At 42.9% G+C, this 26,956-nt stretch overlaps 1 protein-coding gene across 12 annotated transcripts in view; it reads left to right on the top strand.

The window, feature by feature from the left end:
- LOC134629269 (nuclear factor 1 X-type-like) overlaps nucleotides 1–26,956 on the top strand; it is a 109,949-nt gene that overhangs the window by 28,776 nt on the left and 54,217 nt on the right. For 10 of the 12 annotated variants that reach the window (XM_063476466.1, XM_063476469.1, XM_063476468.1 and 7 more), the window contains one exon: nucleotides 5,715–6,246. In XM_063476466.1, coding sequence (XP_063332536.1) covers nucleotides 5,715–6,246 — 532 coding nt within the window. Of the gene's footprint in view, nucleotides 1–4,171; nucleotides 4,885–5,540; nucleotides 6,247–26,956 lie in introns of those variants that run through there. The other 2 variants (XM_063476467.1, XM_063476462.1) reach the window with 2 other exon arrangements.

Here is a 26,956-nt window from a genome sequence, read left to right as displayed (position 1 = left end):
GAAGAAAATAAATAAAAATATTTAACCTGCAAAACACTGACATCAAATGTAAGAATGTAATGCCTGCTTTCTTACTGTTACCTCAGCGTGCAGGATGTGGCATAAAGCAGGCCTAAATGCGCGACGAGAAATTTCCTCCCACGTGTCCTGAGTTTATTTTTGCTCCTTTGATATTTATTTGCACACTTAGACTGATACCGCAAATTCATCTCAGGTAAACACGACAATGTGGGAAACAGGCCAAAGTTATGCTTGTTAAAATTAACTGCATTGTAAACACTGAGGCGGGTAGAAACTATTGCTCCTTTCTAAAATGTATGTGAAGGTATCGATATTTCTTATAGCTAAATTGAGGCTCTTTATAAATATGTAATGAAAAAAAGGGAAGAAAGCCGCATAAACGCTTTAGAGCAGCTGTGATTGATTTTACTCTGATTAACGTGTGTTTTCACAGAGGTCACACTTTATAGCCTAATGCTAAGCCTATGTTAGCAGCAGGAATTGAACTAGCATACATTTTTATTAGTTTATCATTAGTTTGACCCCCTTTGTAGTTGGTAGGCCTCTCAACAGAGACAGCCTCAGAGTTGCGTTAGCTCTTTTTTGGCGTGAGAAAGAGGGACGTTTGATTTGAACAGGTTTCGCATTTAGAGCAGTCGACTTCAAGGCCTGCAATTTATTTTTACAGAGCAACATAAAAAGTCTAATTCAGAAACAGACCGACGGATGCTGGGAACGACGGTCGTGAAGGTTAACGGGCGCTATCAGCCAAAAACCAAACGCTAAACATTTTTTTTTTTGCCTTTCTTTTTCTGAAGATGGTGAAAATGGTGGGCTTCGTTGTTTCGGAGGTGAGAGTATTCATTTTCATAGTGTTTTGGGAAAAGTAGGAAGACGAGGTGCAGGCCCTTTTCTGATGGAGGATAGGCCACACAGAGGGTTTTTTCTCATTTAAAGGATTTATGGTGGAGTCCAAAAATCAGAATAGACAGTAATCAAGAATGAGACTCGAATTTAATGCTATTTTAATTCAATTTTTGGCCTCATTTCGTAGCCCCTGCTATTTAAACAGTTAAGATAATCCCCGAGCCAGCCTTACGTGACAAACTGGTTTAATGAGTAAACTCAAACGGAGCGCTCTTGTTAATTTTCTCCGAATTGTTGAAAACGGTGATTTATTTATTTTTTTATAGGTTGCTTAACTCTAGTGTATTGTTGGTGCTTGAAGCCTCAATAAAACCTGAGTTTGGATTTCATTTCTCTGCTGCTCTCTGCGTTTGTACCGTGTCAGGGCTGGAGCGGAGTGGAGTGAGTGGAGATTGGCTCGCCCGGCCTGACCGAACAAAGGTCGTCATTTTCTGAAAGACAGAGCATGGCATGCAGAGATAAGAGGAGCGCTCTCTTACATTATTGCAGTGCAGATACCTACAGAGCGCCGTGGCTCAGGCCTGGAAAAACTGCCACTGTTTCTTCTGCCGTGAAGAATTGTGGGCAAACAGGAGAAATCTTCCCTAATGAGCTGAAGGAGCTGCGGGTTTGAAAATGTCAAAAAGGACACATTAAACAGCGGGGTGCCACACAGACTGATTTCTTAGCCAAAATAATAAAAGATTTTTTTTCTTTAACTGCAATTTGTGCACAAACCTCAATGGCTGTGCATAATTTTGCATTTGGTCCAGTTTATGATCATAAGAAGGAGGCCCTGTAGCAGATTTAACTGGGTTTGTAGAGGGTATTGTTTTTTTGCATAGTATTTGCAGTTTATTTGCTTAATGTTACAGATAAAATTTTATCTCGTAATAGGATATCGTCAGTTTTTCATCCTGTTTTTGCGGTATGAAGATTTAACAGGGGTTATGTTGTTCAAAAAATGTCTCAGGGCTCATCCGCTAAAGAAAATGCGTCGCTTCGGACAAAGGACTGGTTTTCATTTCCCTGATATGAATCTTGGTTATCATTTCGCTTGTCAGTAATGGTGTGATGATATTGAGGAAGTAACTGCAGTGCTTGGCACATAGCTCTCCTGTTCTTTGTCTGTGGCCCATTCATTAAAAAAGTCTAGATCCCTTCAGTCTTTTCAAATAAGTGGCAAACACACCTCCGTTATTATTCTTGAAAAACAAAAACAAACACACACATCCTATTTAATTCCATCTCCTCATGTTCCATTTTCCTGTTTTTTTTTTTCTTTCTCTTGCCTCCACCATCTTCTCTCATTCCCACATTATTCACGTGTTCAGCGTGGCTGTGTGAGGCAGCCGTATGCTAGCACGAACAATCGGCACCCGGCCCGGCTCAGCCTGGTCCAGATGGGGTCTGTACCCCCCTTCCTCCCCCCAACAGTAGCAGCCAGTCAGCCAGCCAGCCAGGCAACCAACTAGCCAGCTAGCTACCCACCTGGGTAGCCAACCAGTCATTCACCCAGCCCGTCATGCGGCCTTTCAGCCAACCTGGCAGCCAGCTTGCCAGCCATTCAGTGGACCAGCCAGTCATCCAGGCTGCAGCTCCTCTGTCAGACGCTGACAGAGGGAGCAGGCCAGGCTAAATCTGATGGTCCTGGGAGCCAACCAGAGGACTCTGGCCTTTGTAGGGCGTTCACACAGACAGCCTGTCCCGTTGCACAGCAGGGGGCTTCAAGTCACAATCAAATGAACGGACCCTCAACTTTGCCACATGACAAGTTAGCTTTTTATGGCTGCCCACTGTCAAGATTCCAGTTTTGACAATGTCTCTGTAATTCCTGTGAGCCTCGTGGACTAATTCATGTAATTTGGACTGCGTAAATGGGTAAATGTGTTCCTTTTTTGTAAATTGGGAGAATGACATTTAAATGCACTTCTAGGGAGTGGAGCAGCCCTTACGTATTTCACATCAAACCATCACAGAGATATTATTTTTCTGACAAATGCATCCGATTATGTTGAATCGGCCCTCGGTGGGAGCCTTTGTGTCAGATATTTCTCGCCTGGTGCTCTGGGCACAGCTTGTACCTCTGAGGTCGTGTGAGTCAGCCAATGAGGATGAGACAACTTGCTGTCCAGAGCAGCTATGCAGGCCCCTGCTCCCTCACTTTCTGCTGCTGTTAAGTCCCAATTATGTGTCATTGTGGGAATCATAATACAGCACGATGAAAATATGGGCAATTAACTGGCTGCAGAATGAAAATATTATTGTCCTTACTACTATAAAGACCAGCATATCTAAAGCTGAATGCATTCGACTCAGCTTTGCAATTACAGGAAGCAGTATAGTCTGTTTTTGATAGTTTTATAAGGCTTAAGCTATATACGCTACTTGCATAAACCCATCCACCACAGCATTTTGAGGCATCATTGTCCATCGGATCCAGCTTCCCACCCACAAACGAGATAACTCTCTAATTTGATAACAGAAACTTTTAATGTGTTTCTGTTTCTATGGTGCTGGGGCTATTAAAGTGGAGTAACAGGAAAAGGAAAAAAAGGAGGCGAAGGGGCCAGTTTGGATGTAAGACTGCATTTTGAAACAGGAGAGCATGTTTTTGGATGGTATTTTTTGTTTTGGGGGGTGGAGGGGGGTCTTTTTCTTCCCCCTCCTCTCTTTGTTTGTGTGGTAAATCCAGGAGCAGCTGCTGGTCTCAGGGTCTAGTGGGATTTTGGGTCTGTGTTTTCTCATGCCATCCCATGCCAAGGTGGTGTAACGCGAGCAGAGAGAGAGAGAAAGAGAGAGAGAGCGGGAGAGGGGTGTTTCAGGAGTGGGGGGTGCAGTTAGAGAGCGAGCTGGTTTGTTGGGATGGCTGTGACCATGTTGGTGACGAAGGTGGTGAGGGAGGGAGAAGTGTGTGGGGGGAGCTTTAGGAGGCGGGTGCTGTCTGGATGCATGTAAAATTAATATCCTCTGGACTTTGCCTTTGCACTAGATTGGAACTTGTCTGTTTGGCTAATGACGTGCCTTCTGCCTGCACCACACACAATCCACCCCCTCCCGCCCTCTCTCCACTACCAGCCACCAACCATCCACACCCCCACCTCTTTGCTTCTCCCTCTGCCATCTCTCTCTTCCCTCCTTTTCAGTGCTTTGAGCGTGCGTATTGGCTGGGCTGTTTGAGACTCGATGCCAAATAGGTGGGCCCTCTGCGTGTTGGCACAGACTCAGTCAATGGTTAGAGACGGAAAGTGGAGAGGAAGAGAGAAAGAGAGAGACAGAGTTGGAGAGAAAGAGGGGGAAAAAAGAAGCTGCACTCGGGTTTGCCAGCGGTCGTGCACAGTCTTCCAACATTGATTCGGTCCTCTTGTTTTTGTTTTTTTTTTCCTTCTTCTCCTCTGTCCGCACCCCCCTTGTCCAGCTCTCTCTCTCCCTCTGCGTGAGTCTTATGCAGATCAGAATTGAACCAATAGCACGCGCTGCTTTGCCAGCCATTTTTTTTAATTTTTTTGTTTTTCATCAAGATATTTTCTCTGCATGTTTTTGCAAACAAAGAAAGAAGCTTGTTTTAATTTTTGACAATTTTATTATTTTGCCGCACTATCTGTTTTATTTTATTTGTGCACACCCAGCTCCTTTTTTTCATCCTTTTAGACACAGAGATTGCTAAACTTTCTACACTCCTTCTGCTCTGCTCTTGCACAGCACCTCTCCTGCAGCTCTTGCTACAGTACCTCCTGTGTTCTTGTGCTGGTATTACACTGCGCCCCCTGGCCTGTCTCCTCTTTCTCAGCTTTTTGCCCCCTGCTGCTTTTATTGGACAGTTTATCAGCTTCTTTTTTTGCTTCTTTTTTTCCCCTCTTTTGTTTTCAGCATTACTTCAGCGCCTTTTTTGACTCTACAATCCAGTTATTGTACTGGCTCTGCATTTTAAGTTTCTTTGCAATCGACGGGGTGAATTTATGATGAGAGAGCAAAATGGTAACTACCATGTAATTCTTGTTTTATTCGCAAATATTTTTTGATTGTTACTGTTAAGCACTTTTGAGTGCAGGCGCAGTTGTATTATTTATGGACAAATATTTTATGTTGTGGTTTTTCAGCGAGACAGCTTTAATTTTATTAATCAGAATTTGGCATGTGCGTTCTTCTTGATTATGTTAGTGTTTTAAGCATTTTATAATACGCGTGGTCAGTTTGAATTATGTTTTAGAAATGTTGTGTTTTTACTTGACTTTTTTATACTTACTATAATGCTTTTGAGAATAATACTGTTGATGTTTAGTAATGGATTAGGATGGCACTATTTTTTTATTTATAACTAGCACATTTGTTTATATTTAACCAGACAAACAACATTTACACAAATATCTCATGGAGACAAGTCTCATATTTTCTCTGTCTCATCTCTTACCTCAGTCATTCAGTGATGTGTTGTTCAGTGGTTTGTGAAGTGTGTCCTTCGGTGCGATGTGTCTGTATTAGAGAGCGCAAGGTATCTTTCCGTCTCCCTCTCTCTCTCTCTCTCTCTCTCTCTGTCTCTCTCTCTCATTCTCTCTCTCTCTCTCTCTCTCTCTCTCTCTCTCTGCGCCTCTCATTCTCTCCCTCCACTCACACGGAGCAGGCGCCGCTCCTCCATGCTGCGCGCCGGTGCTAACTGCCTCTCCTCTCTCTTCCCCTCCTCACCCCCTCTCCCTCTCTCCCCATCCTTCTCTCCCCCATTCTCCCCCTCTCTTTCCAATGCCTCCTCCTGCTTCCCCCCCTCCTCCCTCTCCTCATCCACCCTCCCCCCATCTTCCTCCCTCATCCAGGATGAATTCCACCCCTTCATCGAGGCCCTTCTGCCCCATGTCCGCGCCTTCGCCTACACCTGGTTCAACCTGCAGGCCCGCAAGCGTAAATACTTCAAAAAGCACGAGAAGCGCATGTCCAAGGAGGAAGAGCGTGCAGTGAAGGATGAACTGCTGGGAGAGAAGCCAGAGATCAAGCAGAAGTGGGCTTCACGCCTGTTGGCCAAGCTCCGCAAGGACATCCGGCCTGAGTTCCGTGAGGACTTTGTGCTCACCATCACGGGCAAAAAGCCCCCCTGCTGCGTGCTGTCCAACCCCGACCAGAAGGGCAAAATACGTCGCATCGACTGCCTGCGCCAGGCTGACAAGGTGTGGCGGCTGGACCTTGTGATGGTCATCCTGTTTAAGGGCAGCCCCCTGGAGAGCACGGACGGAGAACGACTGGTCAAGTCACCGCAGTGCACCAACCCTGGCCTGTGCGTCCAGCCACACCACATCGGAGTGTCCGTCAAGGAGCTGGACCTCTACCTGGCCTACTTCGTCCACACGCCAGGTATGTGAGAAACTGGACATCAGACACTAATTGAGAGGGATGCCAGCACATAAACAATCGCCACATGTAATCATGTCGGTGTGCTTTTAGGTGCGCACTTACATTTTAACAATTTGAAACACAACAGAAACACAAGTGCATACCTTAATTTGCAATATAGTAAAATATAGAAAATGACAAAAAACATAAAAAGAATAACGTAAAAGTAAAAATATTCAGAGACACAATAAAAACCTTTTTACTACTACGGAGGGAAAGTTAAAGTAATAACTGAGCAGTTATGTAAATTTAAAAGGTAAAAAAAAAGAAATAAAGTAAAGATTTATCTCTCAGATTAACAAAGTGAAAGTCCCTGCTTGCTTTTGTTCCCACAGAAAACAGCGGGTACTTTTGGTTTTTGTTCTTTTAATATTTTTCTTTTCTTCATCTGTTTCTTGGGGTTTGTTTACATGACAACGTAGTATCAACAGTAATAAAAAAGAATTTGTTAGTGTGTGTCAGGGGCATACGTCCAGCGTGCTCTGGCAAGTAAGCGTTCATTATTCTGAGCGAGGCATTTGCGGCTTCATATGAGCATGTATTTTGTGTGTGTGTGTGTTTTGTTTTTTCCTAGGAAAGAATTCGCATGCTTGTGTGTGTCTGTGTGTGTTTGAGTGACTGTTTTTTATGAGATGAAATTTCTGTGTTTTTTGCGCAATGAATTTTGCACAAAGAAGAGTCACTGTTTATAGTATTGTACACAGTCTGTCGAGGTATATCTGCCATGGTAAGGCCATTGTAGCCAGAAATCATCATTTGGCTGCAGCCCAGGTTGTGTGTGTGCTTGTGTATTTATGTGTGTGTGTGTGTGTGTGTGTGTGTGTGTGTGTGTGTGTGTGTGTGTGTGTGTGTGAGAGAGAGAGAGAGAAAGCGAACAGAGCCGTGAGCCTCCTGCTCTCAGGCCGCAGGCTGCTGCCGCCTTCACCGTCTGCCTGAACGTTAGCACCACGTTGGACCTGGCTGCCAAACTCACACTCACACACAAAACGCCAATGCTCAAAGACAGCCAGTACTATTGCAGCCACCTTCACACCCATACACACACATGCAAACACAGCTAAATAAAGATACACACACACTCTTTTAAAAAAAAAAAGGAAAAAAAAAAGAAAAGAAAAACAACTCTGTCATCTCTGCAGCGTACTTTCACACGTAAAGGCAAACACGGTTTTAGTCACGATTGCGTACACACACCCACACAGCACACACGTTCGGCCAAGGACTATCACAGATACAGTTTAATACAGCCAAACATTGTTGTATCGCAGCCACCATCATGGATACACACACTCACACCCGGCCAAACATCACTGTAGCCTCCAGTGCGCATACTCCACACACACACAGCCAAAACACTGGCTGTGTTGTAGTTTTTCCCCCCACATTGCAAAAAAAAAAAAAAACTGTCAGAGAAGCCACACACACGCAGACACACACACACATAATATACCTCACAGCCAAATCTTCCAAATACACACTGCTTAACCATTTGCTGGCTACATATACAAACACACACTCATGACCTAATATTATGTCAGCTGGAATTTTCTGGAAATTTCAAACAGTGACTCAACCCGCACATATATATACAGCATATCCCAATCACTGTCCAAATACACACACACACACACACACACACACATGCGCGCGTTCTCGTGTCTGCCGAGGCACAACTCTTACACTGGGCACTAACATTACTCTAGCCAAATGCTATCATAGGTGATCCTTAGGCTCTCTCTCTCTCTCTGAGACACACACACACACACACACACACACACACACACACACACACACACACACACACATACACAAAATATCAGTCCAGGCCAAATAACTCACAGCCTGAGCCAAACCCTGGCAGCAGCTCCAGCTTCACTTTGTTGGTCTCTATGTGGCGGTAATAAACCATAGGTTGCGGCCATATTAGAGCATACTGAGAGAATATCAGCAGTGTTTGGGTTTTTGTTTTTTTAGATGTAATTGATTGTATTTTTTTTTTATTTATAATCAAATTTAATCATGAAAAAATGGCTCTTATAATGATTTATTGGTATACTGGTGCATTTCGGGTCAGTTCTGTTTTACGCAAATGAAAATGTCTCCCCTTGTAAATTATGCAAAATTAGTTTAATCATAAAATTAAAACTAAATCAAATAAGACGCATATTCTAAGAGGTTCTTTTTAATCTTTCAAATATTTTAAATTCACAGAGAAAGCAAAATGGCATGCTGGACAAAGGAATAAAGGAACACACCAATGAACAGCAGAAAATATTTTATTCATGGTGTAATTCTGTGTATATATTAGTTTCAGTAATTAAAGCTGCTTGGGTTTAAAACCTAGTGAGTAAAGGTTGCTACAGATGTTCTGATGTGTCCATACACACAAATGTGCTGTAATTGAATTGCACTAAATTTCCTTTACCTGTACTGATGATGTCAGCTGTCCAATTTTCGGGTTCTTGGCATGTATTCATCACCGCAGCACTTTGGTTTACAACAATATAGTAAAACACGTGACTACTTGGAGGCCCTTCCCAGTGCGCTGCCCATTCATAATGTCGGCTTACTGGATACTTTGTCTTATCTTATCTGACTAATACAATATATAATAATACAATAGTGTGCCTCAGCAGTTTTATCTTATTCCAAAGAACTGATTTTCACTTTAAGTCCTTGTTGGAGAGCTGCTTTGGGGCCTACACAAAGAGCAAACTTTCCGTAAGGTCAGCACACTTGTCTTTCCTTTGCTTTTAACTCACATATAGGAAATGGGCATCAAGGCCTTCCGTTTCTCTGTTGCACTCATCTGTTACAGTGATGTGTGGTTGTGTGTTTTCCTTTTCCACTCACTTGCACAGTGAATGACAAGATGTGCTCATTGTTTGTTTTTGTTTGGTTTGTATTTTGTCGGTCTTTAGCATCTCTGTCTTCCTCGCTCCTCTTTGATCCCGTGCACACTTTTGTTTTGTCTCCTTAAACATCGCCTTCATTGTTGCTCTCACAGAGGTAAAGCCTCCGCTGATCTCTTTTGTTTATATTGTAGGAGACTCGGAGAGAGAGTGAGGGAGAGAGAGCACGTTGGAAAGCAGAAGAGGCTACAATAGTGATTGTTCTGTTTGGCAGCACCCGGGCCCCGTTGGTGTGGGAAGAAGAGAAAGACGTCTTGTGTTTTGTTTATGACAGAGTGGCAAAAGCTGCCACGGGGAATCTCTGGGCTTGCCGTCAGGCTTTCTCAGACTGTTCTGCAGCCAGCCAGCCTTTGAGATCCTCTCTGTTACAGAGCATAACACACCGCAGCCGTAACAGAACAAACCACGATGCCACAATACAAAACCTTCTCCGCCTGTTTTCAGGCACCTCAGATAAAGAGTAAAAAAAAAAGCAGACAGAGCAACATGTCTTTGAAACTGAATGACTTTGTAACTGAAATGCTGGCAGAGAAATAGATGAGAGGGAAAGAGGGGCTGTGGTGCAGTACAGTGAGTAGTGTATTTTTAGTGTTTATTAAGAGTGAGTGACTGGTATATTATAATGGAGATAGTGATCTCTTGGCCCGGAAGTGCCAAGGGTCTGCCAGAGCACCGAACACTGCCAGTGTCCAGTTGATAACCCATGAATGGAGCGCTTTGGATAGGCTTACACGTACTTCACCGTACTAGCCTAGATGTAGTTCTCACTTCTGTTACTCTGACTACTGCATAGGTGGCTGCAGTTGTACACCATCTGAGGAGAAGTTATTGCTCCTCCTCACAGTGTTCAGTGGACTATTTGATTTATAATCTTTGGGCTGTTTTAGATTAAACTCAGCACATTTCTGATTTATTCGAGGTTGGAAAAATAGAAGATTAAAAAAAACATTTGTCAGGTCCAAAGTTAGCTCTATGCACTTAGTCATAGCTTGGAAAGCATTCTTCCAGCGTTTTATTTTTTTTCCCCTTTTTCTTTTGTACGCCGTAAGTGTGATCATGAAAAGATGTTTCAAATGTGTTTCCAATCAAAAGTGCAGTACAGGAAATTTGCAGTCACTCTGAGGGAGGTGTGAAATGTGCTCGCCGTGCCATTTCTGCCATGACCGCTCCACACTCCACGCTCTGTAGTGCCAGATCCCGCCTCTCTCTCACTATAGCAGTAGTCATGCCTTGGACATTGCTGTGAGAAAGCCCAGAGAAGCCTTAGTGTTGTGGCCAGCCCCCCAGCCAATTCGCTGACCACAGCTAGGATTCACAAATAAAACCCTACTTGCGTTCATCACTACGCAAAACTCTAGAGTTTATGGGGATGAAAAAGGTAATTAAATGTGTGAGGAAAAAAGGTGAAAAAATGTAGTAACAGGAAAGGGAGAGAAAAAGAGAAAGGAATCCTGACACTCAGGAATCACGTGAATTGTTTGTGACATCTTAAAAGTTGAAGGAATACTCTAATGGATTCCACAGGTCTTCTTTTCCCCATAGCTCGTTGTTTTTTCCCTGTGAAAATAATCTGCTGTTAATTACTTCCTGGATCTCTTCTCCGACTCCCATGACATCACAAGGTTTGAGTGGACTATCCTTGTGTGCAAGCACAGCTTAGAATGGCCGTCAGCAGTGAAGTTTTGATTAAATGAAATCTTGACACTCGGGAGGGGGGGTCGGTTAGGTCTGAGGCTTTTGTGTTGTGTGTGTGGTGGGAACAGGGCCCACGTCGGCTAAGAAAAGCTCTCCACATGCAGAGCAGCTTTGGCATCAGCAAATGTTTACTGATGACTCTCGTTTAGTCGGGTCTTTTGCACATCTCTGCCTTTCTGTCTGGCCTCAGGGACGCGTTGAGGTGGCTATGTATCAAATCTAAAGGGTTAAGACGCAGGGAGAGCCCCGTCACATTAGAGAGGCCGAGTGAGAGGGAGTCTTCTCACACTATTCTTGGCTTCAGAAAAAAGTCTGTGTATTTGGATAGCTATTGCTATCCGTCTAGCCAAAGCCCTGTTGTGTACTCATTCGTTCCAGAACACGCGCACACATACACAGACGCGAGGCTAACATTGGGGTGTCACAGACGCACATAGATTGATCCAAAACCGCAGGGTCTGCATTTATCTCATGAGACCATGATGACACAAGCTGACTCGAGGGAAAATTAGAAAAAACAAAAAAACACGAGAAAGGCGAGTCAAAGACAATGTTGTTATGTTTGGTGTCCCATTAAATTGACCAGTGACAACTGGCATGCTCCTTGATACGGTGCCTTTTGTCCTAGAAAAGCGCTCCGCTTTTTTTGGTTTTACATAACGATCATAAGCCTCCATTTCTTTGGCTGTGCCTGACTCGGGAGAGAGTAAAACCCATGAACAATTCTGGTCTACCCGCATCTGTTTCCTTTTGTGTGAAGAGTTTCAGTGTCGGAGATATGCGGTAAATAGATTATTCCAGTGAAATTGGGAGGCCATCACTATGGTGGAGGAGACAAATAAGACAGTTTGTGCTATTTGGCTCTTTTACTGGTTTTTCTCAGATGCCCTGTGTCTTTTTGAATGAACCCAGCTGTCAGACTGTTTTTTCTGCTCCCCATGAGAAGAAGCACTGCAGCGTAAACGCAAAGCAGGTAGAGAAGCAGAAAAGCAAAAGGAAATTTTCAGTGTTGTGTTCTGTGGTTTTCATGATTAGGGGAAAAAACGTCTTTCTGTCTCAAATTAAACAATTTACATTTCTTTGGATACTAATTGTGCATATCTTTTTTTCTGTATAGTATTTTAATTTATTGCAGTGCTCATTTTAAATTTACAACTACACAATTTTAGATTTCCACAAATTAAATGAACCTTTCATTTAAATTTTGGCCCAGTGGTGATGTGTTCAAAATAATATCTTGAAATACATTATGCAAATTAAAGTAAATGTATCTTTATTATTTTCACTAATTTAATAATGTAACACATTGTTGCTATTTTTCCAGCTAAATTACTCTTTGGACTGGCATGTAATACATGCTTAGCAGTTTTTTGTTTATTTGAAAGAAAAGACGAGTGTTTTCACACGCTGCCGAGCCTAGTCTAATACCTACTGTTGAGATTTAATTGCACATTAAAACACAGTAACGTTTGTTAAATAAAAATGGGTGTAGGCTAAGCCACGCCACGCAGTGATAAAAACTGCATTCTTTACTTGAGCTGAGTGGGCTTTTTAACATTTTTTATTAGGAGAAAAACTAAAGTGCAAAAAAAGAAGGAGGGGGGGCAAGAAAAAGAGATGAAAAGAAAGAGGTTATTGAGAAAAAAGAGAGTCAGAAGCAGCGAGGGGGAGGTATTGTCTGTATTAATACTGTGTCTTCCCAGTGCCGGGTCTCTTTTCAGGCTTTTGTAGCGGCGCCAACCATGAAATGTGTCTGTCCCCAAAAACCATATACCCACTCAGGAGGGTTTCCCGACCTCAGAGAGACAGAGAGGAGGAGGAAGAGGAGGAGAAGGAGCAGGAGAAAGAGCGCTATGGCCAATGCTCAATCTCAGACAGGCCAGCCAGAAAGGAGGGAGAGCCAGGGAACACGGCTTATTCACCGGGCTGCACTCACAGCGAGGCCCTGGCAAAGGCTGCTGAGTCTGGCTAATGGCAGTATTCAGTGCCACACAGCAATAGGCGTGCTATAATAAGTACCTCAGTGCTGTATTTTAAATCCAAGGCACTATTACTTATGTTTCTGTTGTTTTTATTAAATTTTTCCCCGCATAGTTATTTTTCTTAAGAGAAGCGGTTTTGCTGAGTTTGTTTTGTTGAATTAAAAGTTGGGTCAGTACCGATTTAGAAAAAAGAAATAAAAATATCCTCTATTTCATTTTATTTTGCACATGTGGGTTGAAGAATAATGAAATTATTATGTGGGCGAATTTAACACGGCAAAGGAGTCTAATGTTGAAAGTGAGAGGAGTTGTGTCGGCGGTCGCTTTTGGCACGATGCTATCTCCCTGCATGGAAGACGCCAAATTTTCATGATAGTCTCTGCCAACCTCCTCCCTCTGATCCTCTCTTTCTTCTCTTTTCTTTCCTTCGCTTGTTCCGCTTTTCTTTTATTCCTCTTTAAGGTTCAAATGAATGCCCTCCCCTAGCCTCATTAACACCCTGGACTTCTATTTGCAGCTACAAAAAAATGTATAATAACTTGTAAGCACAAACATTTTAGCGCTCAATAGGACCATTATTCTCAGTTTTCATGAAAGCAGGCCATCACACATGTGGAGGCGTTGAACCTTGATTTTTTTTTTTTTTTTTTTATGTAGTGGCCAAAGATGTTTTGTCACCAGTCATTTTTTTTATATTTCAAATTACAGAAAAACCTTCAACACTCTTTATGGTTAGTATTTAATGCCTTAGTTTATTTTTACATTTGTTTATTTTTCAGTACAAGTATTTTTGTGTATGCAGTCAGGCTGGATTGCAGTTTAGTTTCCCTTCTGGATAAATGTAGTCCTTTCACTTTATGATATTTGCGTTCACGTTATTTAATTTGGTTGCTTATTATTTTCTGGTTAAAACACCATCACATTGAGATGGTCCGTCTTTCCGAAAAAGCCACTCTTAGATGTTTGGAGAAAAAAAAACTTCATGAAGGCTTCATTTGATGTTTGTTACGCCGTGAGAAGGAGAGCAGTTTAGAGAAGACAGAAAGTCGGGTGGAGGGGGGGTGAATAAGTGAGCTAGCCGAGAAGCACAGCAGAATGCAGAGAATCAAATTTGGCATGCGTCTGTGTAAGCGAGTAAGCTTCAAATCAGTTTGGACACAGATCTAGGACACTAGACGTAGAGAAGAAAGCGGGATGAAACGGGATAGGGAACAACATGGGATTGGGAGCAGGCATAGTGTGTATATTTTGTATTTATGTTGAGCATATAGGGGGTGTAGTTAAGGGGAGGATGAGATGGAGGGGGCTGGTGGATGAGGATGCGGTTTGTTGGGGAAAGGGGGTTGACGCGGGGGGTGTTTGGTAGAGTGTCCCTCAATGACGACTTGAAAAACAGGCCGGTAAATAAATGGAGTGGCGGTAAACAAGGCTCGGCGCTTCATCAAAAGACCCCATTCATCTGTGAACAGGAGAGTCTCTCTTTTCTCTGAGGAGACAGAGAAAGGAACCCACTGACGCTGACGAGAGGACGGCGCTTGTTTAGATAACAGGATGAGTTTGGAGTGAAATGGCATTAGTGTGTGTGTGTCTGTGTGTGTTCACGTTTGAGTTTGAGCGAGCTTGGAGGGGGGTGCAGAGCAGGTGGAAAGTGGACAGAGTCTCAGCGAGTGGAGTAAGGTGGGGGCAGAGATAGTGTTTTGTTTTTTTTGTGTGTTTGTTCTTTATCACTACCATGGATTCAGGAAAGGATGGTGTTTTCAGGGGTTAGAATTAAGGACTAGGCCAAAGACGGTGTGTGTTTGTGTGTCTAGTACAAAGCAGTGTAGTGGGTGGTGGTGGGGGGTTCTTTTGGCAAGGTTTATGTGTGTAAGCACAGGCGTGCATATGTGTGAGAGTGCATATGTGCATATGTCTCTGTCTGCTCATTATACATGGTTATTTTTTCCAGACCAAGCGCTATGCTCTACTTTGCATGATTTACAGTACTATGAGCCAAGCAGGCGTCTTTTTTTAGATTCAGAGTTTGGAAGGAGAAGAGTTTTGGGGTCTCAGGGACACCGTGGTGAACTGGCCACAGCAAGGTGTTATGCTTCACTCTCTGTTTCAGCTGTTTATAATTCAGCTCGTCGGCCCGTCGGCCAAGGGAGCCAGGTGTAAACTAACTGCTAAAAAGTCCTATGGCGCATTTCTGTTGTGAAAACTTTCTCGTTAAGAGGAGATGAATTTATGAACACGAAGATCAGGGTTAAGTCACCTCCAACCACTTAGTGAATTGTAATTGAAAGAGCGAAGCGGGAAGCCAAGTGAGGGGCGTCTTTTAAAAGCTTTTATTTGGTTTATGTTTAATTGTGTTACACTTGAGTGTGACTGTTAACAACTCTGACTCTTTTAAACTTGCCTGTAATCGTTAAGAGCACGTCTTGTTTATAGTCGCGGCCTTGTGCAGTAAGACGCGAGAAGTGCATCTGTCACTTTGCAACTTGAGTGATCTGACAGCTGAGCTTTATACTTTTCATTTACAACCTCGGAGCAGCGGAAGACATGCAGTACTTTCATCTTGTCATTGACAATGTTAAGAGACTCTTAAAAACCCTTTGTGTAGGTAGCAGCAGCATCCACCACACACAGTATCGCAGTTTCTCTGTTGCCGTCTGTCTTATTTTTAGGGGATGAATGATTTTATTTTAATGTCCTTCCATTAATATGTTTTTCTACACTGACTGGTAGGGGGTTTTTTCGTTTGTTTTTTTAGTCAGAAATCCCCCCTTCTCTCTGTCCCCTTTCTTGCCACCCCAAAATCCCCCTCCCCAGTCCACCGCCTGTTCCCCTCACGTTTATTGGACCCAAATTCGGCTGCCACCATGGCAACCCGGGCTCCCAGGGAACCTTGCCTGGGTGCAATCCAAGGTGCCTTCAGGGTGGCACTGGCTGGCGTTGTCTGCGTCAGTGGGCTGTCACCACGGCAGGTTGCTACGACAAGGCCAGCCCGGTTGTGGCCTGCCTCAGTGGGAGTGCTAGCTCGCTAACCTCCTTTAACTAACTACTAGCTAACATGACCTGCCATATCCGGTGACAGTAGCTGCCGCTTCAACTGCTGCAGGCCTCGGCAACTGCAACGTGGGGGAAGCAGGGGAAGCGTTTCACCAGTACGCATATTGATGTGGCATGGCTGGGTGCCCATTGCTGCCTCCCACATGAAAGAAAACAGGGAGAGAGACGAGAGAGTGAGAGGGAGAAAGACGGTTTTCAGTGTGTATTAAATGAGTATATACATTTATTTAAACAATGCTCTTCTCTTGGGGTGTGTAAACATTCAGCTGCACATATTTGGCTCCGCATGTGTTGCCAAAGCACGTGTATGATCTATAAATGCATGATTATGATCTGTGTACATCATCATGCATCTGTTGAGGCAATATGGTTTTATGACTGATGCCGACAACCATCAGTGGCCAAACAATTCGAACGACAAATGAAATGAAAACATGATTGTATATTGTTTAGTTCTTGTTTTTCTTTTCAGATTGCATTTTTTTTCTCCTCCACAAAGTGTGTGACTGTATGCTTCTGTGTAAGTGCATGGCTTTGTCTGTACAGTCATCTGTTTTATCCTGTTTAATTGCAAACAAAACAAATAGGTGACACACAGACTGTTCGTACTTAATGATGATAATGTTAGTGTGATCCAGATTGTATGCTAAATAGAAAAGGACACTTGTGAATGGTTGTATTTATTTGTGCTTTTTCCAGACAGTGGAAATCCTGCAACACTTTGGGCACATTTTCTCTTTGCATGGATTGGCACCTGGTGCATCCACCCACCCTTTTTCCTTCAAACACACACATACACACAGGCCAAGCGCAAACTGCTGAAACCTAGTCAGTGGGTAGTCTGGTACAGTAGGGATTCGTGCGGTGCTTATTCTTACCTCAGCTTTATCCAGTGAGGCATTCCTGCTGTGGCACTGTAAACAATGCAAGGCCTGCTGACTTAGAGCATCGTAAGTGGTAACACTTTTCAGGACTATATGAAGCCCTGTATAGTTTCTATATATAACCACTTCAGAGTGCTTGTGATGCTTTTTTTTTTTTGGTGCACCTATAGAGTTCGGACTACAGTTAAAGGCGGGTAGCACATTTCAGTGGTTCACCCAATTAAAGCTACATCCAGAACATGTTCAGAAGCTAAAAGTAGCTGCAGAAAAGTGACTAATCTCTTAAAATTATGACTAGAAAAAGCAGTTTAGGCAACACTCCATTTGGAGACTTTGTAGCCACTCTGAGTGCTCTCCATGCACTACATTCCAGCTCTTAACTGCTCAGAGTAGTTAAGGGTAGGGCAACACATTGACTCTGCAGGGAAGGAATGGATATCTCATCACCCTGCTTTCCTAAACTGTGAGTCAGTATCCATAAGTTGCCTTGGGCCAATCACTGTTAACAGTTGGGCTCCACTTGATGAAAATACCAGTTTACAATTTACCTGGTCCGGGGTTCAGAAGTACTTTACTAGAGGGACTTCTGGACAGTTTGAGTACAGCTTGGTATTAAATCTCTTTGACTGGGTCTTTTATATTTTACACAACTCTTTTATCTCGATTTTCCTCTCTTTTTGAGAACAAAGTCAGTGTTTCTTCCTTACTCCTAAGTGAGTTCGGACGGGGCAGAGAGACGGTGCATTTGTCACGCGAGGTGTGTAAGGAGATATGATGTGTGATGCATGACGGTGCAGCGTGCGCGCTCAGAGCTGCCAGCTGGTGTAAAGGGGCCAGAGGTAGAAAGTTTAACAGAGAAAGAAAAGTTTGACAGTGAATCATTTAACACTGTATAAACTGCAGATGAATTATTATTAAATTGCTCCTTCCTTTGCTGATTCTCTCATTTTCTGTAGTCTCTTTCTCTCTTTGACCTTAAATTGAGGGCTAGATTGAGGATAGTGACGGGCTAATGAGCCCCCTTTTCCTGCAATTACACCCCTCTCTCCTATTCCCTCTGTCTCTCGCTGTTTCCATCTCAAGTTCTCTGTTTTAGCATTGTCTGTTCATTTTTTTCTTTCAGGCAAATTATTCAGTTTCCTTAATCTCTTCTGTCTCATGTTTCTCCTTTCCCCAGTTTCCTTTTTTTCCTGTCACCTTCTTAGAAAGTAGTGGTAAATCAAGATGGCACTCCATCTTTTAAGGCGACATGATGGTCAATTAAAGAAATCTGGTCCTAATTTGTAGTTGATTGCTATCTGAGATTTTGGATGGAAACTCAGCTTGTTAATAAAGAAAAAATGCAGAACCCTGCTTCCTTCTCTTTGCTCCCTCCTTTGTTTTCATTTGATTAGACTTTTTGTTTTGGCTTACTCTTCGCGTTGGCTTCATGTAGCTTTGTTTTTTCTTCATTGCTCTCTGAATTACACTTACTCAAAATCAAGAGTACATTTTTAGTTTATGTAGTGAAGATTGGAAAGTATATTTTACCTTACCATACTATTCATGTGGTACTCTTGGTTATTGGCATATTGGCAACAAATCTTGGTATACAGGCTCATTTTTTCTTTCCACACTCTCTTTCACTTAGTGGGTCTAATTTGTCTCTTAAGCACAGAGAAACTTTTGTATATGTGTATTAACATGTTTAACTGGAGGTGTACATGGAAAAAAGGACATGATTTCTTTTCCTTTCATGGTCCCTGTTTGCTGTTTGTGTTTAGCTTGATTGCTAACCCGCTGTCTTCCTCCCCACTGTGCGCTGGCCATGAACTGGAGCAGAGTTTTCAAGGGTTTCGTGGCCCTTCCTGCTTTTTAATTCTATGACATAATGTGTCTATACAGAGTAAAAACCACCGCTCTTTACTAGTCTAACATCCTTGGAACAATTAGAGCCTCGAAGGCTATGGATGTGAGTTTAAAACAGTTCATACATTTCTGTTAAGCATGCATATGTTGATGTTAGTGCAAGATCACGGTTATTTTTAATTTATTTAATGATTAAAGTATTTGACAGCATGTCACCATCAAGGCTTGCCTTTAGCTGTATTGTCACCATGCGTTTGAATAACAGTGGTGTGGCTTAGTAAGTTAGATTAAAGCTCTGGTGCCCAGCAAGCACCCAACCTGTTAAAATGGCCTTGAACAAGACACTGAATACCCAGCAGCTCCAGAGGTGTTACTCTGTAACCAATCCCAATCTTTGACCCCTCTGAGCACTGCAACAGGAGTAAAGAATTTTTACAGGAGTTCAGTGGAGTATCACATTATTAGTAAGACCTAGCATAGAGCCATGATCTTTGGTTCGTGAATACCTTGCACAGGTGATAATGGGAAGCTACCTCCTGGCCTAGCAGCAGTTGCTTCACATCTTTTCTCCGTGCCTTGTGCCAAGTAAAAGTCACTTTGAATGCTAAATCCTTGCATAGTGTGCAGTGCTAACAAGTCCCAATCTAGGCTGATCCCTATTAATACAATGGGTCATGATCAGACTAAAAACTGTAGCATTCAGCTGCCCTCCATGTGGCCTGTTGTTATGGCAGGGTCAGTTCAATGACAGCCCAAGAGATTTTAGCACGAGGAGAAAAATATGCAAGTTGCTGAGTTCTGACTGTATGTAACACATATGTGGCTGTTTTTGATTAAAAGTTGTTGTTGTAATTGTGGGGCTTAAAATGCCAGGTGGCGGATGTGTCCCACTAATCCCCTATCTAATTTCGAGGTCCAGGGGTGAAGCTCTTAATCCGAAGCACACACATACGCACGTTCATGGTCTTGCAAACACACAGACACACATGTACCTACTCACAGTCACTCTGACACACACACACACACACACACACACATTCACCCACAAACACACATATGGACATGCACGTGTCCCTGGTCCTCTCTGTTAACTGCGTTCATGCAAAGTTTTAAAACTTTCAGAAACCCCCGACTTACTTAGTAATGCTTTAATATATGCGCACACCTGCAGACACTCATAAAACATTGTTAACTTCATAAATTTATGCGCTTGTGCTTTGCCTTCATACCTCTACAGATACATACACAAGTGTATAATATATTAATGGAAGTTGGTTGGCCTTTCTGTCTGTTTTGCTTCCTCTTAGCCTTTCACTGACGTGATTACTTTTTATGACTTATGGAATTTACAAAGGTTGTTGCTACACATCAGGCCATATTAAGGTACACTTGAGATTGAAGAAAGTGTCAGAGATACTGGGAGATAAGGTAGTTGGCTGCCTGCTCCACCCTTTTACCTCAGTTCACCCCTGCTCCTCTCCACTCTGCTGTATGTAGGTCAGCCACACAGCGTACACGCCACACTCAGTGGATAGCTACAGTGTAACGTGGGGAATGTCTGCAATGATTAGCCTTTCACAGCTTCTGTTGGATTTTAACTTGCTCTAAAGTTTAAACAATAAAAACGTGGTGCTTCACTGAACTTTTGTTTAACTTTGATTTTTGTATCAGTTTAACTTCATAATAGCTTTCTTCAGGATTAGTGTTTATCTGTTAGTCTTTTACTGTCTGGCGTTATTTAAATTTGCAGCCTTAAAATAAGTTTTACTTTTAACTACTATGTAGTGGAGGTGACTTTGTGCCTCTATAGCCTGTTGATAGTGGTATTTCTTTACTGTAAATGGCTCAGCATACTTCCATTTCTTCTTTGTCTTTGTCTCATCCTGTTACCTTATGGTGGCAGGTGTGGTGGCCATGTGTTTTAAGTATGTCTAGTAGTTTACAGCCCAAGCTAAGAGGGGGAGGAAGGAGGGAGGCATGCAGAGAGGGAGGAGGAACCGCCTTGCCCCGGGCGTAGGGTCATCTCAGGTGAAATGTCTCTGGGCACGTGGGCATGTCTAAAAGAAAAGAGGGAGGAGTCAGAGGAGGAGTTTGTTGAGACATGCGATAGGCACAAAAAAAAGTTTGTGATAGGAAGGGAGATCAGAAGAACAGCCAGTCTCATAAAAAGATAGCACAGATACAGTTTTCTAATCAGTTCAAATTTTTTTTGTTATGTATATGAAGAGTCTAGATGTAGATTTTAATGGCTTGGAATTGAGGGAAGGGAAGGATATGGAGGGAGTAACTCCTGTCCAGACTGCTGTACTGTGAATGCAGAGGGAGTTCCTAATAAAGGAAAAATATGCATCTGAGTGATACATTAAGTGACCAGGACAGTGTTGTGACTTTTTCATGATAGCAACAAGATGTGTGTTCAGACTGGGAGTACTGAGAAAGGTGCCTCGTCAGGGGACCTCTGTCAGACGGAGGGTAACGTTGTGGAGAAAGTTTTCGAGACTCAAGGAGGGAAAATAAAATGAGGGTTTTGGGGGGGTGGGGGTGACGCATGATTTCCCAAGCTCAGATATGAAAAGAGGGCGGAGTGGTAGAGAGAGAGAGGGCGGAAAGGACAAAAACAGAGAGAATTGGGGAGGTGGCAAGAGGAAGAGAGAGGCTGCAAAGAGAGGGGGAATGTGAGAGAGAGAGAGAGAGAGCAAGCTTCTCTGCAGGGCGGGTTTCCTGAGGTCACAGTACTGAATATCACAGAGGAATGTGGAATGCTGAATCGCTGCCAAGGCAAACACACCGGCCGCACCACCGCTGCCCCCAATGGCTGTCAAGGGTCGTTTTATATACGCACAAAGGGAGGCAAACACAAAGTCATATATGTGCATGAGCATATATGGAGTACAATCACACAGAATGCCTAGCTCACACACATGCCTGCACTTGTAGAAAGATTCGTGCTGTCAGCACCTGCAGAAGACGTCACCTCTAGCAGCCGACAGCGGGGCTGATGTGATCCCATCGCAAGATGGTCTCTTGTTTGTAGCAGTTGCTGACAGCGCAGAACAGTAATCAGCCACAAAGTTTATACCACAGTTCTCCGCAGCCGTCATTAGAAGGGATGTTCTTGTTTTCAAATGAGCAGTATGTAGAATTGTTTTCATTAGTTTATGTGTGTAGAAGGACCATTAAAATGGACCGTGACAGAATAGCTGAAATGCAAGGAGCTGTAAGTTATTGCAGCTGTGACACAAACTTGCACGAGCGCACACACACACACACACAGGAAATACACACGTATAGACATGTGCGTCTACAGTTACGCACAAAGTGAATGACTCATTTACTGCAGGTTGGAAAAACATGTTAAAACACACTCACACATACACTGATCCAGTGACTCATACGCCATGCATACACATGCTAAGCCAGCGTTTGATGTTTTGTCAAGGATTTAGGTTATATCCGCCAGAGGCTAAAAATAAATGCATGAAAGATGTAGAGGCTAGATCACCTTTGAAGACTTCATTTCATGCACAAATGATGAAAAAGCAGAGAGATAAAGTTCTCATCCAAGGGACAAGAAACTCTGTACTCCGCGTTCATTCATACCAAAGTCAAATGAAAATCATTTTAAACATTTTCATTGGATTGAGTGAAGGACAGTGAAATACAAATTCATATAGTTTCAACGGGATGGAGGATGGGATGCACCTCAGAACAGTATGCAGTCATGCATGGATGTGTGAGTGTGACCATTTTAGTGTGTGAGCATATAAGGATTTACTTGCCCCAGCTCACAGGTCCCAATAAAAGTTAACAAGACAAATTGCTAGGTCTCTGTCTGTGGTTGTTTTTCTAGCTGTTGCGCATTTAGTGACTGCGCTGATCCCACCCTTTTTCCTTGTGTATATGTGTGCGTGAGCATGTTTGACTGTGTCTTTTTTTTTCCCTTCCTCCTCCTCTACCCTCCCTCTGTCTCGGAGCATGCCAGGGTCAGAGGTCATAACAACTGAGCCACTCCATCGTTCTTTGATGTGGTGCGCCACACAGATGCGTGCACACACATGCACTCGTGCACACACGCATGCATGCAGACACACCAAGGTCAAGTCAAGACAAACAGCCCTCACACTCAGGGCCTTGTGCCTCAGTTTGCTCTCTCAAGGCGCTGACAGCCAAAAAAGAAAAAACAAGGCCAAGGCTTTGATGTGCTCCCATGTTTGCCACATGCACATTAGCAGGTTTTGACAACACCCCCTTAGACCTGGGAAAGGGGCACATCTGTGTGCTTCGGATCCGCAATGTATGAGCATGAAGAATTGATGTACTTTGTGTCCACAAAGACAAAAAAACTATAGTTTATATTGAGATGAGAAATGCTCAGATGAATGTGGTTGCAGGCATGTGGTGAAAACCCAAAGTCTGAATATTATCCCTGTAAGATCAAGTGCAACATTATCCAGACCTTTCCGTTTTTGGTTGGAGGCTTGAAAGCAGGTTGCAGGAACAGGTAAAATGTTTTGAACCTAAACCAAAAATCTCATGGATCAACTGAGTGCGATGCTTTATGCTACTATTGCAAGCCCATTATTTTGCTCATAATGTAGACAGACTATGTGACATGTCACTAGAGGTCTTCACCCAGACTATTACTCAATGCTCTTTTTTTTTTCATAATCTAATTTGTAAATTGGCAACTTTATGCCCTACAGGGACCTTTCCCAACCAGTGTTTGTGTTTTGTGTTTAAAGATCATCAGTCATTGTCTAAAAGTAGGCCGGTTCTAGTGTTTGTTCACACCACAGGAGTTTAAATGAGCTCATTTAATTTGCGCAAGTGTTTGTATGCGCCCATATGTATTTATTTATGCGGTTGCTCACACATGTACAGCCAGAATGCATGTGTGTGTTTTTCATTCTGTCCACACCCTGTCATCTCCCTTCATCTATCTGTTCTTTCCCTCCCTCGCTCTTAGCTGTGCAGTTGGGAGAGGCAGGCCCGAAGTCAAAAGTGCAAGTGTGCCGCTTGGCTGATGAGTCACAGAGAGGCAGCTTTCCCCCACTGTTTGTAAATATGTGGTTACCCTAATTGAACGCAGCTCCAGTTCCTAACAACTTTCATTTCTTCTTCTTTTTCTGAGTGTGTGTGTGTGTGTGTGACCACAGCTGGAGGAGCAGGAATCACATGACTGTGACACAGTGCAGTGGAAAAAAAAAATCGCGCATACATACAGTCACATATAACAAAGACGGAGAGATCCACTGACACACACGCACACCTAAGATCCAATTTTTACTGGGCGAGAGAGGGTTGTAACAAATCTTTCTACGTCTCTGCTTTTCCTTCTTTCTCACACACATGCACGCACAGAGCAACTTTAACATCTCTCCATAATTACAGGCTCTAAGTTCCCAGTCTGGAGGCTGTGGTTTGGCTGCCCCTCCTCTCCCTCCATTAAGACACTAAGCAGCGTGTGTCACTCAGCACTTGGACGACTCCTCCCCAGAGGTGGCAGCAGGGGGCCAATAAATGTACACTCTAATACACACATAAGCACACACACAATCACACTTTATGTCTCTCACTAACACACACACACAGCAGGTGTTAGTGAGGGGCCAGTAAATGTTTTCCCTGAGGGCTTTGTCTGGGTGGCACTGTCAGTGCTACTGCCAACTACCAAAACTCATCCCTGTCCATTTTAAGATAAGATGAGATAAGATAAGGTAGGGCAATTTATTGTCTCTCATACGAGGAAATCATTCTGGAAAAGAACAAAAACCAATAAACATCACAACAGAAAACCTAAATGGGCAGACGTTTTGGTAAATTTGCTAATATAAATTTTACTAATTGCAGGAAAGCTTTGTAGAGTTAACAAAGCCAGCCTCACGTTAACTAAATTGCAGACTACCCCAAGGTGTGATATTACCCTGTTATGAGACAGAATTGCCAAGGTATTGCACTTTGCTATTGCTATCTCCAAACTAACATTGAAATAGGAACTCCTCTAATCTCCTCAGCTAACTGGGGGAGGGAATTAGATTTTGCTAGTCACCAGCGTATCAGCCTGAATCTAGCATATCAACTCCAATCTGATGCTCAGCCACAACAACATGCTGGTTTTGTGGGAGTGAAGCGAAGCAATGGGAAAAACAAGCAAGCCCTTTTCATTTAAAACATCGCTATCACAGCACGCAGCTTGATAACTCTTGACCCTTGTGATGGTGCTGATTGCCTAATTATTGGTCATCCTGAAGTTGTTATTGGACCACTAGATTGTTAGGCAATAAATTGCCAGAGTCCCAGAGGAACAAGATTCAAGCATCCAGGCAAAGAAAATCTTGCTGTGTACTCCTAATTTCGTAAAACATCCTAATATGTCTTTCTGTTAAACGTACTTTTGCTGATACGCATTATCAAGTCTCTTATCTCTTATTTTGACCTCCTGACTTAACTACAACTTCCTGTGATATCTCTCCAGACTCAGAATTGTGCTTTACTAAATTTGTCTCTGCCAACCCTTATCATTGCAGCATAGACTTAGAAATGTCATATTTAGGTCCTTAAATAGTTTTAATAGAACTAATTAGATTATGTCCTCCTTCGTAAGCCTAGGAGCACCTGGTACAGAATTAGACTTTATTTTAACCTATTTTTTCTTATGTAGCAGTTTTTTTCCTGCAGTCCTACCTTGACTTAACTTCCTGATCCATGAGCCTTTTAGTAAACAAACATGAGAAAATGTTCCCCGGATTTAAGCCTATTGACTTCATCCCGTGCAAATCTAGAAGGTGGTCTGGTACAAAATCCTTTTTAATTTATCTTACAGCACCTTGATCTTTAAAGTTTGGCTTTGTTGGCGGCTGGGTGCATATGAAGATTTAGTAACTTTACCTCTTCTAACTGAACTCTGAAATCATCACTTTAGTTGTGTTTTCTCAGTTATCATCATTACTAGAGAAAGATTTTGTTGATTTGAATTTGTTGCTGAGTTTTTAAAATAAGAATCAGCTTGTTAAAATCAGTTTAATGACATTAATTTATGAAGTTTAAAAATAAAACTATCTCAGAATTGCCTCTGTGGGAAATGATGAACCAGTTGTAAACATTAGGGTAGCGATACAAACAATATATAGGTTCAGATATACACTTTTAGCTGTAGAATTCTCACTTCCTGCTCCCTTGTTACACCATTGCATTGGCTCTAAGTGTTTATTCTGTCACCTGCAGCTCCATCTGTGCCCATTTTTACACTGCAGCTCATGTGTACCTAATTTGAATTTGATTTGATTTACCTAAGATGACTTGTGCTTGAACTTCCACTTAGGGTCATGGCACAGTCAACTCCAGGAGTGTTTTGACCCTGCACGCACTAACCAGTCTGTATGTGGTGGAGACATATTGGTATTAGGATTTCTGGCCTAGTCTGGTGTTGTTAATGACCGATTAATCGACTGGTGACAGTATATCTCAGTGCCAAAGCAGCTTAGCCTCTCTGAGCACAGCCAGAACACCCTGTGATTGTGTGTTGCACATGTGGGGACATTTGTGTAGCAACACCACACTGCTATAGCACATTTGCCTATCCCAAAGTACACGACGGAATGAACTGTACCAGCTGTATGTCACTAATAATTCCTCTGCATTTGTAAGGTAAGCACCGTGCTTACCACTGTGCAATAAGATTAGCGGCGTATGATCAAAAAGCAACATGGGCAAAAGAGTTAGTGACTAAAGGAAACACATGCAGCTGTGCAGACCCGATGAAATAAGCACATATGCACGCTCATGCACACACTGGTCGGACGTTAAACACAGTTTAAATCCACTCGAGGATTACAAATCCACTTATAGTGGGTCAACTTGACGATGTCAGCTGCTGATCCCACACAGATCCTGCTGCCCTTTCACACCGCTTCATGTTGCAAATTTGAAAGAAAAAAATATGAACATGGTGAATTCCCCAGTGGGTAGTTGCAATGCATGTGTGCACGAGGGAAAAATGCATGCACATAGTCACTGCAGGGCATTACGGCCACGCTGTTTTCTGTGTGTAGTGCAGATGCTGAGACCATGCACTCTGTGGAGACTGAGAACCGCTGCGTGTTTTACAAGAAGACCAAATAAGAGAGTGTAGCAGCAAGGAGTGAAGAGCAGAGCTTTTGCATCTGTTTTTGTATTAGCGTGGTCCAGTGAAGGAGTACATCGTCTGAATGAGTAATGACACATATGATATTGACTTTAATCACATCTGTTTATGTGATTTCATCTCCCTCCATTCCCATTGGACCTCCCCTAGTTCTTG

This window comes from Pelmatolapia mariae, linkage group LG6 (assembly GCF_036321145.2).
Source record: "Pelmatolapia mariae isolate MD_Pm_ZW linkage group LG6, Pm_UMD_F_2, whole genome shotgun sequence".
NCBI classification, from domain to species: domain Eukaryota; kingdom Metazoa; phylum Chordata; class Actinopteri; order Cichliformes; family Cichlidae; genus Pelmatolapia; species Pelmatolapia mariae.
This window is presented reverse-complemented; position numbering and strand designations above follow the sequence as displayed.